Here is a 21445-nt window from a genome sequence, read left to right on the forward strand (position 1 = left end):
CCTCCTTCTCTAGGGCCCAGCCCTGCTCCAACCTCCTCCCCATGGCCTCAGGGCCAGAGAAATTTGTAGATCATCTGGAGCCAACCCCTCATTTTCTAGATGAGAAAACCGAGGCCCAGCGAGGTTCATTGATTGGCCTCAAAGTGAAACTACTAACTAGAGAGAGGGGAGTCCAGATTGCCTCACTCTACAATAAGACACCTTTATATCCTCTCTGGCTGGAGAGAGCACAGTGTTCTGGAGGGAAGGGCATGACAGGAAGGGAAGAGATCTATCCCTGAGTCCACAGACTTCCAATTGTCCTTACAGTTAGAATCACACAATTAAGTGTTTAATTACAACCTGCTCTGCATTGTTGTTTAATTGTTTCCAAAGTAGACTATAAGCCACTTGGGGGCGGGGAAAATTCCTGGTGCCCTTGATTGTGTTTCCTCTGAAGTTCCCAGCACAGCACTGGGCACATGGAAGGCATCACATGGCAAGACTGGGACCTTGGCTGGGGCTTTCATCTGGGAGGGCTTTTTTTTTTCTTTTTTTTTTTTTTTTAGACAGAGTCTTGCTCTATCCCCAGGCTGGAGTGTAGTGGCATGACCTCGGCTCACTACAAGCTCCACCTCCCGGGTTCATGCCATTCTCCTGCCTCAGCCTCCGGAGTAGCTGGTACTACAGGCACCCACCGCCACGCCCGGCTAATTTTTTTTTTTTTTTTGTATTTTTAGTAGAGTCAGGGTTTCACCGTGTTAGCCAGGATGGTCTCAATCTCTTGACCTCGTGATCCTCCCACCTCAGTCTCCCAAAGTGCTGGGATTACAGGCATGTAATCCCTCCCAGCCTGGGAGGGCCATTTTAAACCCTGTACAGATGCAAGTCCAGTTTCCAAGTTCCCCATGGACAAAAGGTGGGTCAAGGGGTGGGGCGGGGAAGTACACAAGACCAAACAACGGGTTTCAGGCCCAGTGCGTTTTGGCTTCCTTGCCTGGTCACCAACATCCTAGCAGGGGTGGGTCAGGCCTTTGCTGGTCCCTCAGGCCACTGTGGTTTCCGGAGGACAGGCTGTGGTCAAGCCTCAGGAGCCCAAGCGTGCAGAGTAGGGAAGCGTCTTTGGTGTACGCAGCTCCCTTCCTCTCCCTTGTCTGTCCCTCCTCATGGCATCTCCCGATGCTCTATCCTTCCCTCCATCCTGCCTTCAGAAAGCACTTCACCCCCGAGAGACTCCCACCCTGGGCATAGGCATGGTGACCCCGGAGTCTCATGGTGGGGCTCAGAGGCACTGCTCCATTTTATGAGAACCCCATGGGTGGGGGAATGTCATAGGCTGAGGTCCTGACATCTTTGGTGAGATCGGTAGCCAGGGTGCTGGAGACAGTTTTTCTTGGTCTGGGCAAGATACATAATTTTGTCTCCTTCTCTCTGCATCTAAACTTAAAAGTATGTCTTTGGCAAAGCCGTTTAAACAGATTCACAGATTGGCAAGGTGCGGAGGGCACCTGGGGAAGGTTCACTGGTGGAAAGTTTGCACCAGCTCCACTCCCAGGGTGGCCTGGAGCCCTCTGTGATAGGTGGGCCCTGCTCGGCACATCCGAAGGGCCCTGTCGCTCAACCTGTGCCTTTCTGGGCTCCATGTTCCTCTCCTCTGGGGCCTCCAGCATCACGGTTGTAGCAATACCTGTGCCGGCTTCCCAGTGGGTGGATGCTTTGTCAAGGTCACTGGGTGAGAGGAAATGGCTGACGACACCCACCCTCCCACTTGCCTTCCTGCCAGCCTGGAGGACGTGTTCCTTGCACTCTCAGATGGCATTTGTGCAGTCTCTATTGTCTTCCTTTCCCTAAAGTTGGGGAGCTGATAGAGCGCAGGGATGGCTTTATTTCCCATTTTCTGGAGGAGAAATCTAAGGCTCAGATGGCGGGTGGGGGAGTCGGGGGCATGGCTCACACTGGGTCAGGTGAGTCACTTGTGGCATGTTGCAGTGGCCAAGTGGCCACTGCTCCTGCTCCCTGGCCCTGGTGGCAGGAGGACTGAGGCCAAGCAGGCGGGGTTCGCCATTAGGAGGCTATAGGGAGTTGGTCTGCTCCAGAAGCCAAGGAGGGCTGCTCAGAGAAGCTAGTGGAGGGGGGATAGTGGGGGACATCTTCCCCTCATCGCTGAGATGGCACAGCTGACCCAGTAATTAGCAACCCATGAGGATAGACCGGCAGGGTGGCATTCCAGGGCCCTCTTGCCCAGATCAGACTCAATTACAGAGCACAATGCCTTGCCAAAGTTCAGGGGCAGCTGCCTGCACAGGACATGCAAAGTTTCGGGGTACTCTTCTCCCTGGCTCCAGTCACCTGCTTTGAGACCCTGCCTTACATACCAACCCACCCAGCTGGAGCCTCCACATTGGTCTGTGGGATTTACTTCTCAAGGGAGACCACATCTGATGCCAACATCTTTAGGGCACTCCTTCCAGTTCGCTCCCAAGAAACACCAGCCTTCGACCCCGGTCTCCAAGGCTCATGAGTGGGGGCCAAGGCCCCAATTTCCCCGTAAATGCATGAAGCGTTGGTTCCATCCCAGAATTCACCCCGGTGGTGGCTGGAAGGATGGGAAGGTCTTACCTCGAGTTTTGTTTTCCTTGGGAAGGAGAGAGATGACTTTTCCTTCCTGAAGATAGACAAAGAACTGGTAGCGACGGAAGCCACTATGTGCTGGTGGGGAGGGAGCCTGGTAGGCTACAGGTAGAAGAAGGAGAGAGGTGGGCATTAACATCCCATACTACCGAGGGTAGAGCTCTCTGCCTTCCCATGGTCTTGCTGACCTCCCTGGGGCCCCAGATCGGCACTCACCCCTGCAAACCACTAGGATTTGTATTTGGCGGGATCTCAGCTTCAGTATCTTCATTTAAGAAGTACATATTTTGGTGGGGGTGAGAGTAGGGGAGGAGGTGGTCCAAGAGGAAACACCCTGAGCTGTCTTGAAGGCCTCGGGTGCTGGCGTGGCTCCCAGGCCTTTATGGGCCAGTGGGTGTTGGCATTGTCCTGTTTTTGCTTTAGTCTATCCTGATGGATTTCCTGCCTCAGGAGAAGCCCATCTTCCTCTGTGAGTGTGTTTGGCAGAGGATTTTTATTTATTTTTTCGGCATTTGCTTATGAACTCAATCCCCAAAGAAGCCAATTTCTTGGCTGCGTCTGGAGGATCTGGAAGTGGTTACGAGGGTGGGTGGGACTGGGTTCAAAGGTTTGATCATGGGAGCTGTAGGAGCTGGGTGCTCGGGGCACCAGGGAGAAGGCCCCTCTCCCAGTCCTTCCCTCTCGCTCCAGGAGGCTGAGCTTTTATTTGGTGGTGGTGGCGGGGGGAAGTGGGGTGGGGACATCCCTCATTCTTTCCCCAGTCCATGCAGAGAGTCAAGGTCCTGCTGGCCTGGCCTGGGTCTTTCAAGGTGGGACTCTTTCCCAGAGTGCTTCACCCCTTCCCACTCCCCTTCCCTCTCTCCATCTTCCTTTCCAAGGAGGAGAGCCAGGCTGGAGCCAAGAATCTTTCTGGGTGGGTGGGAAAGAAGCATTTGCAATGAGGATGTTGGTGGGAGGGAGTATCGGTCCTTTATGGCCATCTCCCCTTCTTTCCTCTCCTGATCATTAAACAAAGGCACTACTTGCTGCTTGGAGCGTTGGAAGAGTCCCTCACTGTGCACTTCCGGCCACTGGTGGCTTCCAGCATGCCAACAGCTGGGGAATTCCCGACGATTCATCTTTCCCTGAATTTTTGGATGGCAGATCAGATGTGTGTGTGTGTGTGTGTCTGTGTGTGTGTGTGCACACGCAAGCGCACTCAGAGTGAGAGCAGAGCTGGGTGTGCTGGGAGCCATGTGAGTGTGTGTGGTTGGAGGTCACACTCGGGGTGGGTGTGTGTACACGAAAAGCCAGTATGCAAACGCCCCGAGGCTGTTTTGGAGGGCCTGTTAGTGTGTGTGTAAATGCAGGTAAAGGAGCATTTCTTCCTAAACACCGCCAGTGCTGAGAAAGACTTCTGAGCACAGGTGGGTGCCAGGGAGTCTCCTCGTGTGCTTGAGTATGGAGGGCAGATGGGACAAGTCAGTGTGGGTGAGATGTGTGGGCATGTGGGCTGTGGAGTGCACTCTACCGTGGGTACACTCAACGCTGCCCAAAACTGGTGACCTCGGTTCTGTGCGGACAAGTCTGAAGTGAGAACTCACTGGATCTGTGCAATGGAGAATTTATCCTCGAGGGAGATAGAGACTAATGCCTCTCACTAGGGCTTTCCTCAAGAATTCCCTCTTCAAAACCTCCAAAGGCAGAGAATTGAGGTGTAAGGAGGAGGGGAAAGGGTTCACACATGCTAGCTCACTTCTCCGGGCCAGGCCGTGGGCTGTAGGCCTTCACTTATGACATCTCCTCCATCTTCCCATTTCCTGGAGGCTTGAGAGGTAAAGCCAGGCCAACAGTGAGTGGTGGTGCTGGGATCTGAATCCAGGCCTGCTTGGTGCCCAAGCCCACGTTGCTTCACGGAACTGCAGGGCTAAGTTTGGTGCCCAGTCCTGTGCCAGAGGCCAGCCCACTACCTGAGCATCCCTTTCAAGGTAGGTTGGGGGCATCCTCCTGGGGCAGGGATCTGCGAGAGGGAAGCTGGGAGGAGGATGGGGGTGGACAGTGGTTGCAAGCAGCCTCCAGTTGGATGGCCCCCTGCACTGTGACACTGGCTGCATTCTTTACTAGCCGTTCACATGGCACAGGATGATCTGTGCCTCAGTGTTATCCTCTTTAAAATGGGGACACTGATGGCAGTGACCATAAAAGGCAGTTGTGGAGATGAAATCAGGGCATCCAAGGAAACTCTCGGGCTGGCGCTAGCACACGACAAAGCAGCACCATGAGGTTTTGATTCCTGTGATCGTCACTGATGCCCTGGCTGGGGGAAGGGGTCCCTAGGGTCTTACTCACCTGATAACTCCTGGCCCTGAATCTTCCCTTTCTTCAGGTCGGCGCCCTGAAAGAAGAGACAAGCAGGGCTGTAGGTTATGTCTTGGGCACACTTCAGGCCACATGGGCTCTGCGGGATTGCTTCTCTCTCTGCAGGAGGAGGATGGGAGAGGAAGGAGGATGGGAGAGGAAGTAGGATGGGAAAAGAGGAAGATGGGAGAGGAGGAGGATGTACGGCTGCTTTTGGGAGACAGGGCAGTGAGTGGGGTTTTGGAATGGGTACCTTAGGGGATCCAGGGAGAGAGGACAGACACAGGTAATGCTGAGGGGGGCAAATGGACACCTTCCCTCTAGAGAGGCCCTGTAGGACACTTCCCAAAGAGCTGTTCCATGATCCCCATCAGTGCCTGAGACTGGGTGCTTGACATCACCTGCAGGGTCTGGTCAGATCTAAGGGAGGTGCTTAGATCTGCAGTTCTCTGGATCTTACTAAGGAGCCCATCTTCTCTGGAGGGAGGACTCTCCTCCCCTTGGAGCCTTTAGAATATTAAGCAATGGGCTCTGAGCAACCAGCAGGGGAAGGGAAAGCAGGAGGAGGCTACACTGCCTGATTCTGTGGCAGCTTCTCCCCACCCTCAGTTAAGTCAGCCCACAACCCTGGGGCAGTTTCTTTGGCCACTGGGACAGCCTCAGTTTCCCTCCTCTCTTTCCCTCCCTCCTCCCCTCCACTCGGTGTCTGTGGGATAATGAGGTGACCCCGGGGGTGGGTGCTAATTACTGTTTGTGCAGGACTGGGAGATGCTCAGATGAAAGAGACTGGAGCCAGGCCCCTGGGTCTGTGCCATGGCTCAGGGGCCCAGGCCATGCCAGGGAGCCCCGAGGCCCCTAGGTGTGGGGTTTTATAGCCTTAATGAAGGTGATTAGCGTGACTCTTAATTGAGTCTGCCGACACCTAACTGTGCCTTGGCTACCTTTTCACCAAGCCTAGAAGAGGGGCTCATGGGATGCTGGGAGGATGGGGGAGAGGTGGGAGGCCCTGCTTGAGGTAGGGGCAGGGGCAGGTGAGATCCAATCCCCTAGCTTGAGGTTTGCCTTTTATAGAACTAAAGTCCTACTTGCCCAGTCCAGAACCCACCAGATCTCCTCCCCTTTGGACTGCAGCTTGTCTATTACTATCCTCACTTTGGGCCTCTTGGTCAGATATCCCTGTTCCAAGGCTGGTTCCTATAGACCTAGGTCTCATTTGGTTGGAAGAAGGAGCAGGAGACTGTGGAAGGATAGACCCTTCCCCCACGAGCCCCTTGTACTTTGTCTTCTTCACCTGATACAAGTGAGATAGATCCTTCCTTCCTTCCTTCCTTCCTTCCTTCCTTCCTTCCTTCCTTCTTTCCTTCCTACCTTCCTTCCTTCCTCCCTTCCTCCCTTTCTTGCTCCTTCCTTCCTTCCTTCCTTCCTTCCTTCCTTCCTTCCTTCCTCCCTCCCTTCCTTCCTTCCTTCCCTTTTTTTGGAGTCTCGCTCTGTCATCCAGGCTGGAATGCAGTGGTACGATCTTGGTTCACTGCAACCTCTGCCTCCTGCAACTTCCCGAGTAGCTGGAATTATAGGTGCCCACCACCAAGCCTGGCTAATTTTTGTCTTTTTAGTAGAGATGGGGTTTCACTATGTTGGTCAGACTGGTTTCGAACTCCTGACCTCAGGTGATCCACCCGCCTCAGGCTCCCAAAGTGCTGGGATTACAGGCATGAGCCACTGCACCCAGCTGAGATCTCTTTCCTTTAACTTCCTTCTACTCTCCCTGATCCTGTTCTTTTCTGCTCAGGAGAATCTGGGCAGCCTTCAACATCAGGTCCCACCCATATGGTGATGCACATTCCAGCTCTGTCTCGCTCCCCTCTCAGCACAGTCCCCCAACTCCCCATATTTTGGGCCTGGCATTATCCAGGCCTGGCATTATCCAAGCCCAGGTGTGGCCAAAGGGCTGTGGCAAGGATAAGGGGTTGGAGAATGGAAGCCTGTCTCCTTGCCGCCCATCTCTTTCAGGAGAGGAGGGAAGGCCTTGACAGATGCCTAGCAGCCACTCTCCCTACAGAGCTCTTCTGCCACCCCAGCAAGATGGAGAGTTCTAGGGCTGAGCGCAGGGAAGACCTGCCCAGCCTCGTCTGCCCTGAGCTCCTCAGCCTCCCCTTATTCCTTTCCAAGTCAGTCCAGCCAGCGGTTGTTTAAACAATAGCAACCTAAGCTGGCTGTTTCTTTTCAATTGCCCCCAGGCTTGGGTCCCACCCAGAGTGAGGCCAGGGAGCAGGTAAGGGTTGGGGCCGGGGCCGGTCAGATGGGGAAGCTGGTTTGTGCAGAGCTGTAATGGGTGGAAAGGCTGATCTGGAGCCTTGATGGGGTGGGAAGGCTCCCTTTCTTCATCCTTTCACTCTGGGGAGCTTTTCTTATCAACTTGGGCCAGCATAGGTGAAGACTCTGCAAATCCTTACGTTGGGTTTGCTGAGGCAAGCCACTGGCCCTTCCTAGCCACCCAGCAGATCCTGTGCTTGACTGGGGCACTGATGGCAAATGGACTGTTCAGGTCCCCCCTGGAGCTGATCCCATGGACAGGTGCTGGTCCTCACTGGCAGAAAGAACGGGGGAGGACCTGGTGGCAGAGGGGTCCCCACATAGCGTGGGGTCAGAAGATGTGATTTACTTGGAGTGTCTTGAGAATTGCCAAAGTTCCCTTTGGCCGTAAATCTTTCCTCATTGGTCAGTCCTGGAGGGGCTACAATTTCTGCCACAGAATCAACACCTGGTAGGGGCTTTAGGAAACTAAATTCTAAAAGGTGAGAGAGTTGGGCTCCAGAGAGGGAAAATCCAGAATGTTCAAGGAGGATGATGCCTTAGACCCCAGGCCCTTCGAGATCAGCTGACTCAAGGTCTCATGCCTTTTGACCTCAGTGCCATCCTGTGCTCTTTCTGTGACATCATGACAATCCCATCATTTCTATGGGAGGCATCATTTTCCAAAGACCATGATTAAAATACGGAGATATTATCTGGAGGGCTGGGGCTGAGGTGAAAATGGGGGCCCTCCCACCCGATTTTAGCTCTTCTAAAATATCTTCATGATGGCCAAGTGCAACAGCTCACACCTGTAATCCCAGCACTTTGGGAGGCTGAGGCAGGCAGATTGCTTGAGCCAAGGAGTTTGAGACCGACCAGCTTAGGCAACATAGCAAAACCTCGTCTCTACAAAAAATGCAAAAATTATCTGGGCATGATGGCCCATGCCTGTAGTCTCAGCTACTTAGGGGACTGAGCTGGGAGGATCACCTCAGCCCAGGGAGGTAATCCTGAGCCATGATGGTGCCACTGCACTTCAGCCTGGATGACAGAGTGAGACACTGTCTCAAAACAAATATATGGATTAGAATGTCACTTCTAGCCTGCGATCACCCTAGAAAGCTGAAACTGTCTGGGGATGGATGAGATTCAAGGAAGTTTCAGGAGGGAGAAACCTGTAGTTTTGAGCACTGCTCAGGGCTGCTGGGCTAGGAAAGTGCCCTGGGAGGAGGGGTTACCAGCCCAGTGTTTGAGGAACACAGACACCACTCCTGTCGAGTCTGAGAAGAGATGGGCTTTGGAAGGAGACCCTGAAGGAGGCTGAAAGTTGGGCTTTCTCGCCGTTTAGAATTACGTCTCCGAAGGCCCCTACCAGGTATTGATTCTATGGTAGAAGTTTTAGCCTCTCCAGGACTGACCGATGAGGGAAGGTTTATAGCCCAACCTGCAGGGTCTGCTAAGAACTCCGCCACACCTTGGGCCTCCTCACTTTGACCCTGCTGCCTCCCCCAGCCCAGACTCCAGATGTGCTCTTGCCTCCTTAAGATGGGCTGAGCACAGACCAAATCTCCTTTCCCTTCCTATAGCTAAGACAGGCTGACAGTTTCAAAAGGAACTTGTTTAAATGTTAAGGTTAAAAAGAAGAAATATAGTTGACCCTTGAACAACATGGGTTTGATTTGTGTCTACCTATAAACAGATGTTTTTTCGAGAAAAGTTACACTGAGTGTGCCTGCCTCTCCTGCCTCCCGTTCCACCTCCTCCACCTCTTCCACCTCTTTTGCCTCTGCCACCCCAAGTCAGCAAGACTAACTCTTTCTCTTCTTCCTCCTCCTCCTCAGCCCACTCAGTGTGAAGACGATGAGGATGGAGACCTTTATGATGATCCACTTCCACTTAATAAATAGGAAATATATTTTCTCTTCCTTAGGATTTTCTTAATACCATTTTCTTTTCTTCAGCTTACTTCATTGTAAGAGTACAGTATAGGATACATATAACATACAAAACATGTTAATTGACTATTTATATTATTGGCTTCCAGTCAACAGTAGGCTATTAGTAGTTAAATTTGGGGAGAGTCCAAAGTTATACTTGGATTTTTGACTTTGTTGGGGGTGGCACCCATATCCCCTCATTGTTTTTTGTTTTTTTTTTTTTTTGAGACGGAGTCTCACTCTGTCTCCCAGGCTGGAGTGCAGTGGCATGATCTTGGCTCACTGCAAGCTCTGCCTCCCGGGTTCATGCCATTCTGGGACTACAGGTGCCCACCATGGCGCCCGGCTAATTTTTTTTTTTTTGTATTTTTAGTAGAGATGGGGTTTCACCGTGTTTGCCAGGATGGTCTTGATCTCCTGACCTCGTGATCCACCCGCCTCAGCCTCCCAAAGTGCTGGGATTACAGGCGTGAGCCACCGCACCCGGCCTCATACCCCATCATTGTTTAAGGGTGAACTGTAATTATAGAAATTACAGACAACATAGACGTAGTTCATTTTCTCATCCTCAAGAACACTGAAAAGCCCAGGATGAGTTTTTCAGGAGAGCAGACCAGGAACAACGAGGTATTTGGGTAGTGTGCCTAGGAGGACATTCTGGGCCTTTCTAAGTTTGGGACTGGAGGGCCCAGCGAAGGCAATTCTTCCTCATCAGCATCCTCTGGAGATGGGTAGTCTAAAATACCCATGACTCTCCTAGCAAGGGAAGGGAAGAGGAGGTGAATTTCTTAGAAGGACCCTTAAATGCTCAGGGTATAAGAAAAATAGTAGTTATCACATGTTCTCACTCGTAAGTGGTTGCTGAACAATGAGAACACATGGACACAGGGAGGGGAACAACACACACAACTGGAGGGCCTGTGGTGGGGGCAGGGGGAGGGAGAACATCAGGATAAATAGCTAATGCATGCGGGGCTTAATACCTAGGTGATGGATCGATAGGTGCAGCAAACCACCATGGCACACGTTTACCTGTGTAACAAACCTGCACATGTACCCCGGAACTTAAATAAAATAAAATTTAAAGAAAAGAAAAAGAATAGTAGTCACTCCTTTTTCCTAGAAGCTGGCCCCAGTTGTGTGTGTGTGTGTGTGTGTATGCACATGTGTGTGTGTGCATGCATGTGCACATGTACGTGAGAGTAGGGTATTGGGTTTGTGCATGACTGCTTGGCACAGGACTAGCTGCAAATTATTCTAATTGCAGAGAAAGGGGCTCAACACTATGGGCACTTTGGAGGTGCTTCTGGGTTCCTAGAACATGAGATTTCCTTTCCAGCTCTCTCCCACCTCAGAGCCCACTGCTTCTCTGGCAAGCTAGCCTGGAACTGGCAAGCGAGATACTCAGGGAAAGTTGTGGCTCAACTGAGAGTCATAGCAACCCCATTCTCAGTCCAGGGTGTTGCAGACTGTCTTCCCAGACTTGTCCAGTCTGGGTCAGGTAAAGAGCGCAGCGCTGGAAGCCAGGGGTCTATCCCCACCGCTATTACCTTGCGTTTGTAACAGGCTTTCAGCCTTATTCTCCAGGCAACCATCCAACTGGTTGATCTCACAACATCCCATTCAGAGGAAGGGCAGAGATCTTTAGCCCCATTGGACAGGAGAGAAACCAGAGAAGCTTCAGCTCCTCAAGGGTGGGGACTACACCCTGCCCATCTTTGTCAGCCATGAGACGCTCTGCACACGGTGGGTATAGTCAAAGTCCATGGGCGCCCTAGCCCAGTGCCCAGCGCTTGCAACTTGTGCCATCCCTACTTAACAACCTCTATCCTTTGGGTGTCCCCATAGGGACAGAGAACTGCATTTTCTGAGACCTTTCATAGACTTGAGGGTCCAGCAACACTCCTCCCTCACCTGGGGAACCCCTTAGGTAAAGGCTTTTTGGCTGGATTTGGTAGGTCTGGAGTGTGGGGAAGGGGTCTGGCTCACTGCTGGTCCCAGCAGGGATGCTGGCCCAGTTCCCTCATTCCCCTTCAATTACCTGTAGGCAGTGGCCCACCCACCTGGGTATTTGTGAAGGCCCCAGATACTCAGGCTCACGGTCCCTCAGAGCAAAGGGTCAGTCGCACATATCCGTGAGGGAGACTATTTTATCTCTTTACCCACCCCTTCCCATTTGCACAGGAGGATTCAATGTTCTGCCTGGGTGCAAACCCCCGTCAGAGTGGGAAGTTTTGCTTTTTGATCTCTGGGTGAAAGGTAGGGGTGGAGATGGGGGGATTGGGGAGGGTGGGGATGGGGGAATTGGGGAGGGTGGGGATGGGGGGACAGGCATCAGAAGAGTCCCTAACTTGAAAGGTAAGGCTCAGAAAGGTGTCACGGAGATAAGGGAGAGTAGAGGGAGAAATGAGCAAAACAGAGCACTTGAGGGTGGGAAGGAAGAAATGAGAAAAAAAGGGAAAATGAAAACAGAGTTCCAAGCTCTCTGACACTGGCACCAAACAAGAAAGCTCCTTGCTGTTTTGCACAGCTGCCTGCAGGCTGCCAAGTGGCAAAGGATCCAGGAAAAGGCACAGGACTGGAAAGCGCTACCCAGCAATCTGTGTATTCTGCAATTAACAAAGGGTAAGTGAGCGGAAAGCACTGACAGCTCCCAGGCTCTGAGATCCCCAGGGGCTACCTAACGCCAGCCTAGGGAAGACCCAGCTCTGGAGACTACTGCCTGCTGCCAGGGAGAGGCTTCCAGTCAATCAACCCCAATGGCCTTCTCTTTTGCCCTATGGTTGGGGAGAGGAGGGATGGCCACTGAGGTGGGTGGAATGAAGCCCGTGGGACGTGGAAGAAGGAGGTGCAGATGTGAGCCCTCCTGGGAGCTGAGTACTTCTAGACTCCAAGGTGTAGGATGGCCAATTATTTTGTGGACCAGTTTCCCTCCAGAAATGTCCATATCAAAGACTTGGTAGGCCTTTTCCTGGCACTTTCATGGGCAGTGGGGACAGCTTGGTGAATATCATCTTAGGAGATGCCAATGGGTGCATGGCAGATTCTGGTATCTTGGCACAGTCTAGCAATGGGACTCCTGGGTTTTGATTCCTAGTTTGGCTTCAAATCTGGAATTGGTTACTTCTTGGATCTCCAGCTGCCAAAGTCGGGTGGGCGCTATTGAAAGGAGGCTAGATTTTGGGGCCTTGAGGGATGTGTAGGAGCTTTTCAGTTCTCCAGTGGATAAGACAAGGGAGGGGAAGGGCAGCTTAAGTTGAGAAAGCGCTCTAAGCCATGTATCAATGTGCGGTTGAGGGAGAATGATTTGCTTCTAGGAGTAAGGAGTTTACCCAGGATGGGAGGAGCTTCACCCAGAGTGTCACCATCCTCCATGACACTGGGTTAAGAGACGAGATTTCCCAAGGCCCACGCCGTCTGAGGCTTGAAAAGTACAGGCTCTCCAGGCCCTTTGTTCTAGGTCGTGCTGTTGCCAAAAATGTCACATGGTCTTGCAACTGTGTGTGTGTGATAGTATCTAGCACAAAGCTACCCCTGAGGAATGGTAGCTGGTGAGATGAGTAGATGAATGAATGAATGAGAGGCCCTGTGTTGGAGATAGAAATATAATTAAGGCACAGGTCATGGTATCAAGGAGCCTCTGATCTGCTAGAACAGATAAATCACAAAGAAATAACAATTACAGGCTTAAATAATTGAGGCCTAGAGGCCATGCTGGGAGAGCAGAGATGAAGGAAGAGATAACTGTGTGGGGGTAGTGATCAGAGAAAGTTATTGACAGGAGGCTAGATATGGGGCCTTGAAGGATGTATAGGAGTTTTTCAGTTCTAGTAGACAAGATAAAGGAGGGGAAGGGCAGCTTAGGTTGAGAAAGCTGCCTAAGCAATGTATAAATCTGTGCATGAGATATGAGAAGATTTCAAATGACTTGGCTGCCCGCTGAAGCCAGAACCAGTATGTGTGTCTTCAAGAATCTCAAGAGAAGGCTAGAAATGCAGGATGGGAATAAGACTGGAATGGTAGGCAGTGCCTCTGATTTCTGAGACTCAAAGCTCTCAGCAACCTAAACGCTGGGTCCACAGATCCCAGGCAAGGCTTCTTCTCTTCTCCAAATCATCAGTAACTGTATCCCAGGAGGGCCACCAGAGCTGGTTGGCTGAGCTGCCTTGCCTGTCAAGAGAGGATGTGGGTGGGCCCCGGCTCGGGGACACTGCCCACGTGGCAGGTCAGAGCAGGATGCTGCTGAATTTTGTCATTGATGGCCTCACTCAGAGCAGGTAACTCTTGGACTCCCAAACCCAAACATCTCCCTTTTACGAACAGTAATTTTTGTTTCAGGTAATAAAAGGGCTACATGTTCCTTGTAGAAAAATTGTAAAACACAGAAAAGCACTAGAAAGAAAAAGCATTCCCTGGATCCTACCACATAGAGACAATTGCCCTGAGAACATCCTTCTTTTCTTTGCATTTTGGTTCCAAAGTTTCTTGTCACACAGATGGCAGCTTCGAGCCCCTGGTGCCTCTGGGGCCTGTACTGGCTGGGACTCCCAACTCTCTGCCCTCGGGAACTCCTGCTTGGGGAAACTTGCCCAAGTTACTTTCAGTCCCTGACACTCAGAGAGCTGGCTGAGCCACAGGAAATTGTGGAGCCACCTCCTTTTGACTCTTGCCTGTCATGGGTCACTCATTCTCTGGATGGGGTTCAGGGGTGGGGTTAAGAAGAAGGAAAGAAAGAAAGAACACAATATATGGTCTTATTAAACCTGTTCTTCTTAGAAGTAGACAAGAGTGGGGGTGCAGTGTCTCATGCCTGTAATCCCAGCAGTTTGGGAGGCCGAGGCAGGAGGATTGCTCAGGGCCAGGAGTTGCAGACCAGCCTGGCCAGCATAGTGAGACCCCATTTCTACAAAATATTTAAAAAATTAACCAGACGAGGTGGTGCGTTCCTGTAGTCCTGGCTACTAGGGAGGCTGAGGTGGGAGGATTGCTTGAGCTGGGAATTTGAGGCCGTAGTGAGCTATATTGTTGCACCACTGCATTCCAGCCTGGGTGACAGAGTGAGACTCCGTCTCAAAAATAAAAAAAGTAGACAGAAATATTAAGTTGAGAGCAAATATCAGGAGTTTGTTGCTAAATATGATTACTATGCACTGATATCACTTTAAACTAAACACTGCCCTTTCTAGATGCTCAGAACAAAAGTAGCTTTTGATATCAACCTCAGGTTGCCAGGGCACCTCATTTATCTGAAGTCATATAGGGAATTGGGTATTCCTTATAAAAACATTTCCCTGATATCTCAAATCTTATATTTTTAGCACCCCAACTCCTTTTATCTTACCTATTTTGGATAGCCATCTTATTAGAATACTAGTTCTTGTCTTCTTATGTGATTTTAAATACCATTGTGGTTGTCATTGTGGATGCCAGTTTTGTACCCAACTATGGCATGAGACTGCAAAGCTGAAAAGCAAATAAAGGCCGGGCATGGTGGCTCACGCCTGTAATTGCAGCACTTTGGGAGGCTGAGGCAGGCGGATCACTTGAGGTCAGGAGTTCGAGGCCAGCCTGGCCAACTTGGCGAAACCCAGTCTCTATTAAAAATACAAAAATTAGCCAGGCGTTGTGGCAGGAGCCTGTAGTCCCAGCTACTCGGGAGGCTGAGGCAGGAGAATCGCTTGAACCTGGGAGGCAGAGGTTGCAGTGAGGCCAGATTGAGCCACTGCACTCCAGCGTGGGCAATAGGGTGAGACTCCGTCTCAAAAAAAAAAAAAAAAAAAAAAAGGCAAATAAAAAGAATGGGCTATTCAGCTTTCCACCTGCCCCAGCCTCCTTAGAGGCCAATAATTGAATGTTTATGTCATGGCCATCAGGCAAAGAAAGGGGAATCATCTCTCTCGGAGTGCCCCTGGTGCGCAGGCATCTCGCCATGGTCTTTACTGAGTTAGTTCACTCAGATCCCCGCCCTCCAGGAAATTCCCCGCTAAGGTGCAGGATCCCCCCACTCCCCCCGCCTTGGAGAGCAAAGTCTTGCTGCCCTGCTTTGTGGTCTGATTTCTGGCAGCCACAAGAACAAGGGAAATGGAGCCGTCCAGTTAAAGCAGCCTCAGCCAATGAGCAACTCAGCATCTAACACAGCCATTCTCCTACAGGGCAGCCTGGGCTTCAGTCCAATGTCATTACCAATTAGCTACATGACTTTGAGCAAGACACTTAATTTCACAGCGTCTCAGTTTCCGTACCTATAAAGTGGCGATGATAACAATACCTGCCCTGGTTTCTTCACAGAGCTGTTGTGAAGGTGCAATTAGGAAATGGATTATTCTAAGGTCCTGCAGCGCGGTCCAAGTGTAAGGGTCATTACTGGGCTGAGCTCCTCGCTGGACCCTGGAGGGAAAGGATCGGTGGCTGCCGGGGAGTAGACGGCGTGGGGGCTGAGGATGGGGATGCTGCCTCCGTCCACCCTTGGAGCCCCAGGAGCCCATCCTGCGAAGTCCCCTGGCAGGGCCAGCCTCCTGAGGCTGATGGCTGTGCCATGGGCTTGGAGGTTACTCAGCTGTGAATGTTGGGCCTGCCCCGCTGGGCCTACACTCAGCCAGGGTGCACAGAGCGAGTGGCATATCATGTTTATTAATAACCCTTGATGAGGAGCATTAATAGCTCCTAATGACACCATCAGAGTCTGGCCTCCTTCCGTCTCTTGCTGCTCACTCCTTCCTCTTTCCCTCCATCTCTTGAAGACACACGATCCCACAGACAGACAGACACAGGCGGGCTCGGCTCAGGAGAGCAAGTCAGAGGTGTTGTCCAGGAGGTGGGGGCTCTGGAGGGGGGCTCTGGCATTGGGGGTCAGACAGAGGATCCTCGGTTGGAGAGCAAGTAGGATGCCTCTGGCTCTGCCGTCAAGTGGAAACTTGGCCAGAAACTGCTCGGTGATGGGAGCAAGGGAAGCGCAGCAGTGGGAAGAATTTTCCAGAACTGGTGGGAATGGGAGTGGCAGGGTGTGAGATGGGAGAAGCTGGAGCTGGGACCAGAATGAGGCCAAGGGGGCCTAGGGGCAACCTCAGGCTGGGTCCGAGAGGGCCAGAGATGGGAGAACACAAATCACACACACACACACACTTGCACACACACGCACACACTCGCACACTCGTGATATACTCACCAGGCACATGCTCACATCCACACTCTCACATATACACACGTTCACACACTTACACTCACACACTCACATACTTGTAGTATGCTCACACACCCACACATGTATGTTCACACATGCTCACTCACACACATGCTGTCACACATGCAGAGGCACAAGCTCACATACATGCTCATATATCCATATGCACAGACACACACATGCACACACATGTTCACACACACTCACATGTACTCACGCACTCCTCTCCTAGACTGCCTTTCACTGGATATGCCTGGGGTTGGGCATGGTGGGGAGGATCAGAAGAAGGGAGCATTTGGGAAGGGGTTGGTGGCCAGGCTGAAGCTGGGACCATGCAATTAGGAAAAGAGGGTGTGGGAAGCTCCAGGCCCCTGGCAGGGGGCCAGGACAAACAGACGACTGATTAGCACTGAGGTCTGTGAGTGAGACCTAAGCTGGTCTGTTACCCACCCAGGGGCTGAAAGCCAATGGGGCTGGGCTGTATCCGAGCAGAGGTGGGAGAGGAGGCAGTCAACCAAGAGGCAGGGTGGGGCGGGGTGGGGGGCACCCCCAGGTGCTGCCCTCCTCTCGTGCTGCATGTAGGAGGCTGCAGGTCGCCTTGCCCTCCCTGCCGCAGCAGAACAATTAGGAAATGGATGCAGTTAATCCCTAAGACAAACAGGGCTTGGGAAACTGCAACCCAACTGGAGAGGAGAGAGCTGTAGGGCTAACTCCTCAGCCCGACTCTTATCACTCCCCATCTCTCATCCAGCACCCGGTCTTTCCGGCTGGGTGGCTGCACCTCCAAGAGGGAGAGGAGGAGGAAGTGGGGGGACCAATACACTGGGAGGAAGCGACCTGACCAGACCTTTGCTCTCTAACTCCGTCTGGACTGAGGCAGCCCAGCAGCCCCCTAGCATCCATCTGGCCTGGGGAGTGGTGCCCCAGGGATTATGAGTGAGCTGGAACCCCATGCCCTGGGATCCTGAGTGGCCGTGACTGCTGAGTGATGCCTCCCTCCCCACAGTTCTGGAGAGTGGCTCAGCAGTCTCCCCCAACTCCGGCCCTAGCAGTCCTCCCATCTCCCCTCTATTTGGGTAAGAAGGGCCCCTCAGCCCCCGGCCCTGACCCATCCTGTTCTCTACTGCCATCAAGAAGATGCGTACTGTCTTGGCTTACTCTGCCCTCCTCATGTGCCACCTATGAGATGAGGTGTCCTTGGGAACCCAGGCCACAAAGGCTGGGCTGAGGGGATGGAGGGGGAGGGGGTGCCCACCAGCCAAGAGCCTCGACTGTGGCTCTTTGGGGAAGGCTGGTAGCAGCAGGTGGGAGTCAGATTCCTCGTTCTGTTCTCTGCTTTGTCTCCCTCCTTTGCCCTATTTTAGGTTTCCATACTTGGCTCTGGTGGGAAGAGAAAGCATATTCTACCCTTTGGAGCCTCTTCTCTCCCTCCCCACCAATGGGCCCAGGCCTGGGGCTGCTTTGTGAACAGAAAGGAAGAAAGGAAGGAAGGATGGATGGAAGGAAAAAGAGACAGAGGGACTCTGGAAGAAAGCTCAGGAATTTCTAGCAAGAAAAGATGCTGGTGAGATTTGGAAGCTCTAAGAAACCCTGTGCTCATTAGAAAGTGTGACAAGAAGCAGAAACATTCTAAGTCTTATTCAAATCCTGGCTTGCTCTTTTCCGAGGGACTGATGGTGAACTTGGCCCCAGTCTCCCAGCCCCTCAGAGCGGCAGCAGTGTGCCCTGGGAGCTTGTCAGAAATGCAGAATCTCTCTCAGGCTCAACCCTAGACCCAGTGAACCAGAAGCTTCTTCTTAACAAGAACCTGAGGCGATTTCTATGTACACTAAAGTCTGTGAAGCCCCTCAGCACCACCACAGCGGCTTCCTGCTCTCTGAACCTTCCTGCCCGATTCCCCTGGGGTCTCTGGGCCAGAGAAGGGGACCACTCATCAGACCTGTAGTGGCAGCTGTGGTGGGAACCATCTGAGCCCCGGTTCCTGATGGTACCTCCTTTCCTGGTCCTTCTGGAGACCCCCTCCCCTGGGGCTCACCTTTCCCCTGTGGCCCCAGCTCTCAAGTCAGACCCTTCAGACAGGTTGTGTTCCTGGGTGTTCAGAGGGGCTGGGCCAGACCTGAGAAGGCAGGAGGCACAGCCCTTTCCCTTCGCCCCTGCTTAGAGCCATGGAAAGTGGCCCCAAATTAGTGACTCTGGGTGTGCTATTCTGAGCCTTGAAGTTCCTGGGGAGAAGGGCAAGGGCTGGTCACACAAGGGTGTTTGTTAGCTCCTTTCCCCAGATCATGCTCCCCCCACCTACCCTATGTGAGGAGGGAGGGTTGCTTGTCCTCCAGGCATTCAGGGACCTCAGGGACCTCAGGGACCGGAAGAGGCAGACGGGATGGAAGAGGCGAGAGAACAGTGATTCTTCCGTGTTGCCTGTAGACCAGAAGAGGGTGCGGGGCAGCCCCGGTGTGCAGGTCAGGATGAACTCTAGAGCCCTGGCCCCAGCAGGAGGCCAGCAGTCAGGCAACTTCCTCGGGTCTCCCTCCTCCGAGGTGCCCAAGCCAGCTGCCATCTCTGCTGAGCTGCCATTTTCACGTGCCTTGGTCATGCCAAGGCCTGTGTGGTGGGCCTTCGTGTCCCTGCCTGCCTGTGTCAACCCAGATTCATTTGTCTGAGCCAATGGAAGAGTGAATGTGGCCCACCAGGGCCTGCTGGGGTCCAACGCCCTGCCACTGTCTGCCAGGCCCGGGGCTTGTTCTCATTCTGTTGTGGCATTGTTTACAGTGCCCAGCAGGCAAATGCCAATCCGGGAAGCTTGGCAATCATGGCAAAAAAAACCCTGAGCCTGTGCTCAGTGAACTCCACCTGGAGCTCACAGTTGGTCCCATGTCCCGGGAATGCTTCGGGTACTGACAGAGCCCCAGGGAGAGGAAGGGAGGCCCACTGCTCTCTCAGGCAAGGCCAGAGGAACCTGGGTCACTGTGCCACCCCATCAGTGAGTGGCTGTCTGCTAAGGGCCGCTCAGCTGAGCCCCACAGGCGGTGGGAAGGTTTGTGTGCAGAGGAGGAACCCTGACCGTCTCAGAAGCCAGCACCACCGTCCCCCCGGCAGGCAGGAGAGCGGGGTTGGGGGCAGCCCATACTGCTTGGCTTCCAGTCCCCGTGGGGAACATCGTCTGTCTCAGAGTGTGTTGAAATGAGTCTTTGCACAACCATGACGAGGGCCCAGCTGTTCCTGGTGACAGTGCCCAGGGACACCAGGAGATGGGAGGAAAGGGGACAGGGTCACAGCAGAGGGAGGGACCCAAAGAGGATCAAGGGACAGCTGCTGGCTCCCCAGGCCTCCCTATCTGGGGCTCCCCTGCCTCCTTCCAATCAAAGCCCACTGTGCTCTAGGTCCAGGGCAGGGCCTCACCCTCGAAGCTAGGCCTTCAGAGGCCTTCCTCTGAGGAGTCTGGGATTCTAGGACACCAGGCCCAGCCCTAGGCTGTGCCGTGGGGAGCTGAGAGAAACTTCTCCCTAGAACTTTTTGCTGTGAGCAGTTAATTGCCCTGGCATTTGAGGCTGCTGTGCACACAAGCAAGGGGACTTTAATGAATGCAAACGACAGCTGATTAATCTGCCAGCTCTTGCGCCCCTGGTCCTCACTGTGGGGTCTGGCTACGCTCCATTCAGCCTCGATGGCCTGCACCAGCGGGGTGGGCTCCAACCTATTACCAGTGGCACTGCCAGCCCTAATGGGAAAGAGGGTGAGCCCCCGCCCCTCCTCTGCCCCCATCGGCCTGTGGTCCTGTCAAGCATGAGAGGATCTTGGGACTGGCCCTGGAAGTGTGGGCTTGTCCCTGCTGGACTTTGTCACTGGGTGTTTCCTATAGTGATGTGGTCACCCCTCTGGGGACAGAAAGGGGCTGATGACAAGGGGAGAGCTGTCTAGCTGCTCATGTGAAGGGAGTAAATTTAGGAAGTAAGGGGGCGCTGCCTAGACAGCAGCAGAGGATTTATTTTTCAGTCACTTGCTGACTGTGGCCTTGAGAAAGCAGCCAGGCCATCTGATCATCGCCTTGTGGAAAAAGGCAGAGAGAGAGGAGTTGAGGCTAGGAGAGAGTCCCCTTTTCCCACCCCAATTCATACATCCTACCCTAGATCCTGGCTGATGTCAACTCAGCCCACCTCTATGGAGCTCCTGCTAGGTGCCAAGCGTGGTGTCCCTGTATGGGGTGGCTTGCAGTCTGGCAGGACACAAGAGTCAAGAGATCATTACAGCTGTGATGAACACTAGGAAGAGGAAGCGCAGAGAGCCTTGGGGGAACAGGGAGGGCTTCCTGGAGGAGGCTGCATAGGCTGTCTGCCAGCTACTGGTGCTTGGTTGGGGCAGGGAGTGAAGGGCTGTGTGCTGGGGAGCCAATGCTCTCTTATGCCAGACTCCAGTGCCCAGGCCTCTTATGCCAGCCTCCTGTCCCCAAGAAGCTCCAGGCCCTTATCAGTGCTTCCTTGGGCTACCTGACCTCCCCTTCAGCTGCCCAGCTGCTGGGGCTGGGGAGTGAGCAAGGGCAGTGAGAGTGAGGCCTGCCTGAGAGTGGAGGCTACTGACCTCCTGGGCGGGACCTCCTTCCCGGAAGCAGAAGCAGAGCTCCCTTTGGGGGAGAAACCCCCTCAGTTTCTACTGTAATAAAGAAGGGGCCTGAGCTCTTGCTGGAGCCTCTAATGACGGGGTTGAGGTGTAATGAATATCTGTGTACTCATAAAACAGGCTAATGACAGCCCTCGGCCCTCATTTCATGGACCCCTTTCATCCTTACTTGTTCCCAAACCAGAAGGGACCATCCTGGGGGCTGAGCCAGGAGCCTGGTGGCAGTCCCAGACCACAGCTGTTTGGAGTGGGGACTAAATGGTTCCTGAGCCTGAAGCCCCTCTGGAGCTGCCTTATCCTCCTCCATCCCTTATCTGGTTGAGACAACCTGAGGAATTTAGGTCAATGGCTGACAACAACCAGCCTTAGGAAATGGGCAGGGGACAGGGAGGGAGGAAGTGCATCCACCCTGATTCTTAAGAAGAGTGTCAACACTTGTCACACATGGAGGCCAGAAAGAGCATTCAGCACC

General features: G+C 53.0%; 1 protein-coding gene across 4 annotated transcripts in view; it reads right to left on the reverse strand.

The window, feature by feature from the left end:
* Positions 1 to 21445, reverse strand: part of PEBP4 (phosphatidylethanolamine binding protein 4) — a 289209-nt gene that overhangs the window by 8965 nt on the left and 258799 nt on the right. For all 4 annotated transcript variants that reach the window (XM_030816974.1, XM_030816976.1, XM_030816975.1 and 1 more), the window contains 2 exons: positions 4939 to 4984; positions 2599 to 2712 (listed from right to left, as the gene is read on the reverse strand). In XM_030816974.1, coding sequence (XP_030672834.1) covers positions 2599 to 2712; positions 4939 to 4984 — 160 coding nt within the window. The remainder of the gene's footprint in view (positions 1 to 2598; positions 2713 to 4938; positions 4985 to 21445) is intronic.

This window comes from Nomascus leucogenys, chromosome 8, assembly GCF_006542625.1.
Source record: "Nomascus leucogenys isolate Asia chromosome 8, Asia_NLE_v1, whole genome shotgun sequence".
Taxonomy (NCBI): Eukaryota; Metazoa; Chordata; class Mammalia; order Primates; family Hylobatidae; genus Nomascus; species Nomascus leucogenys.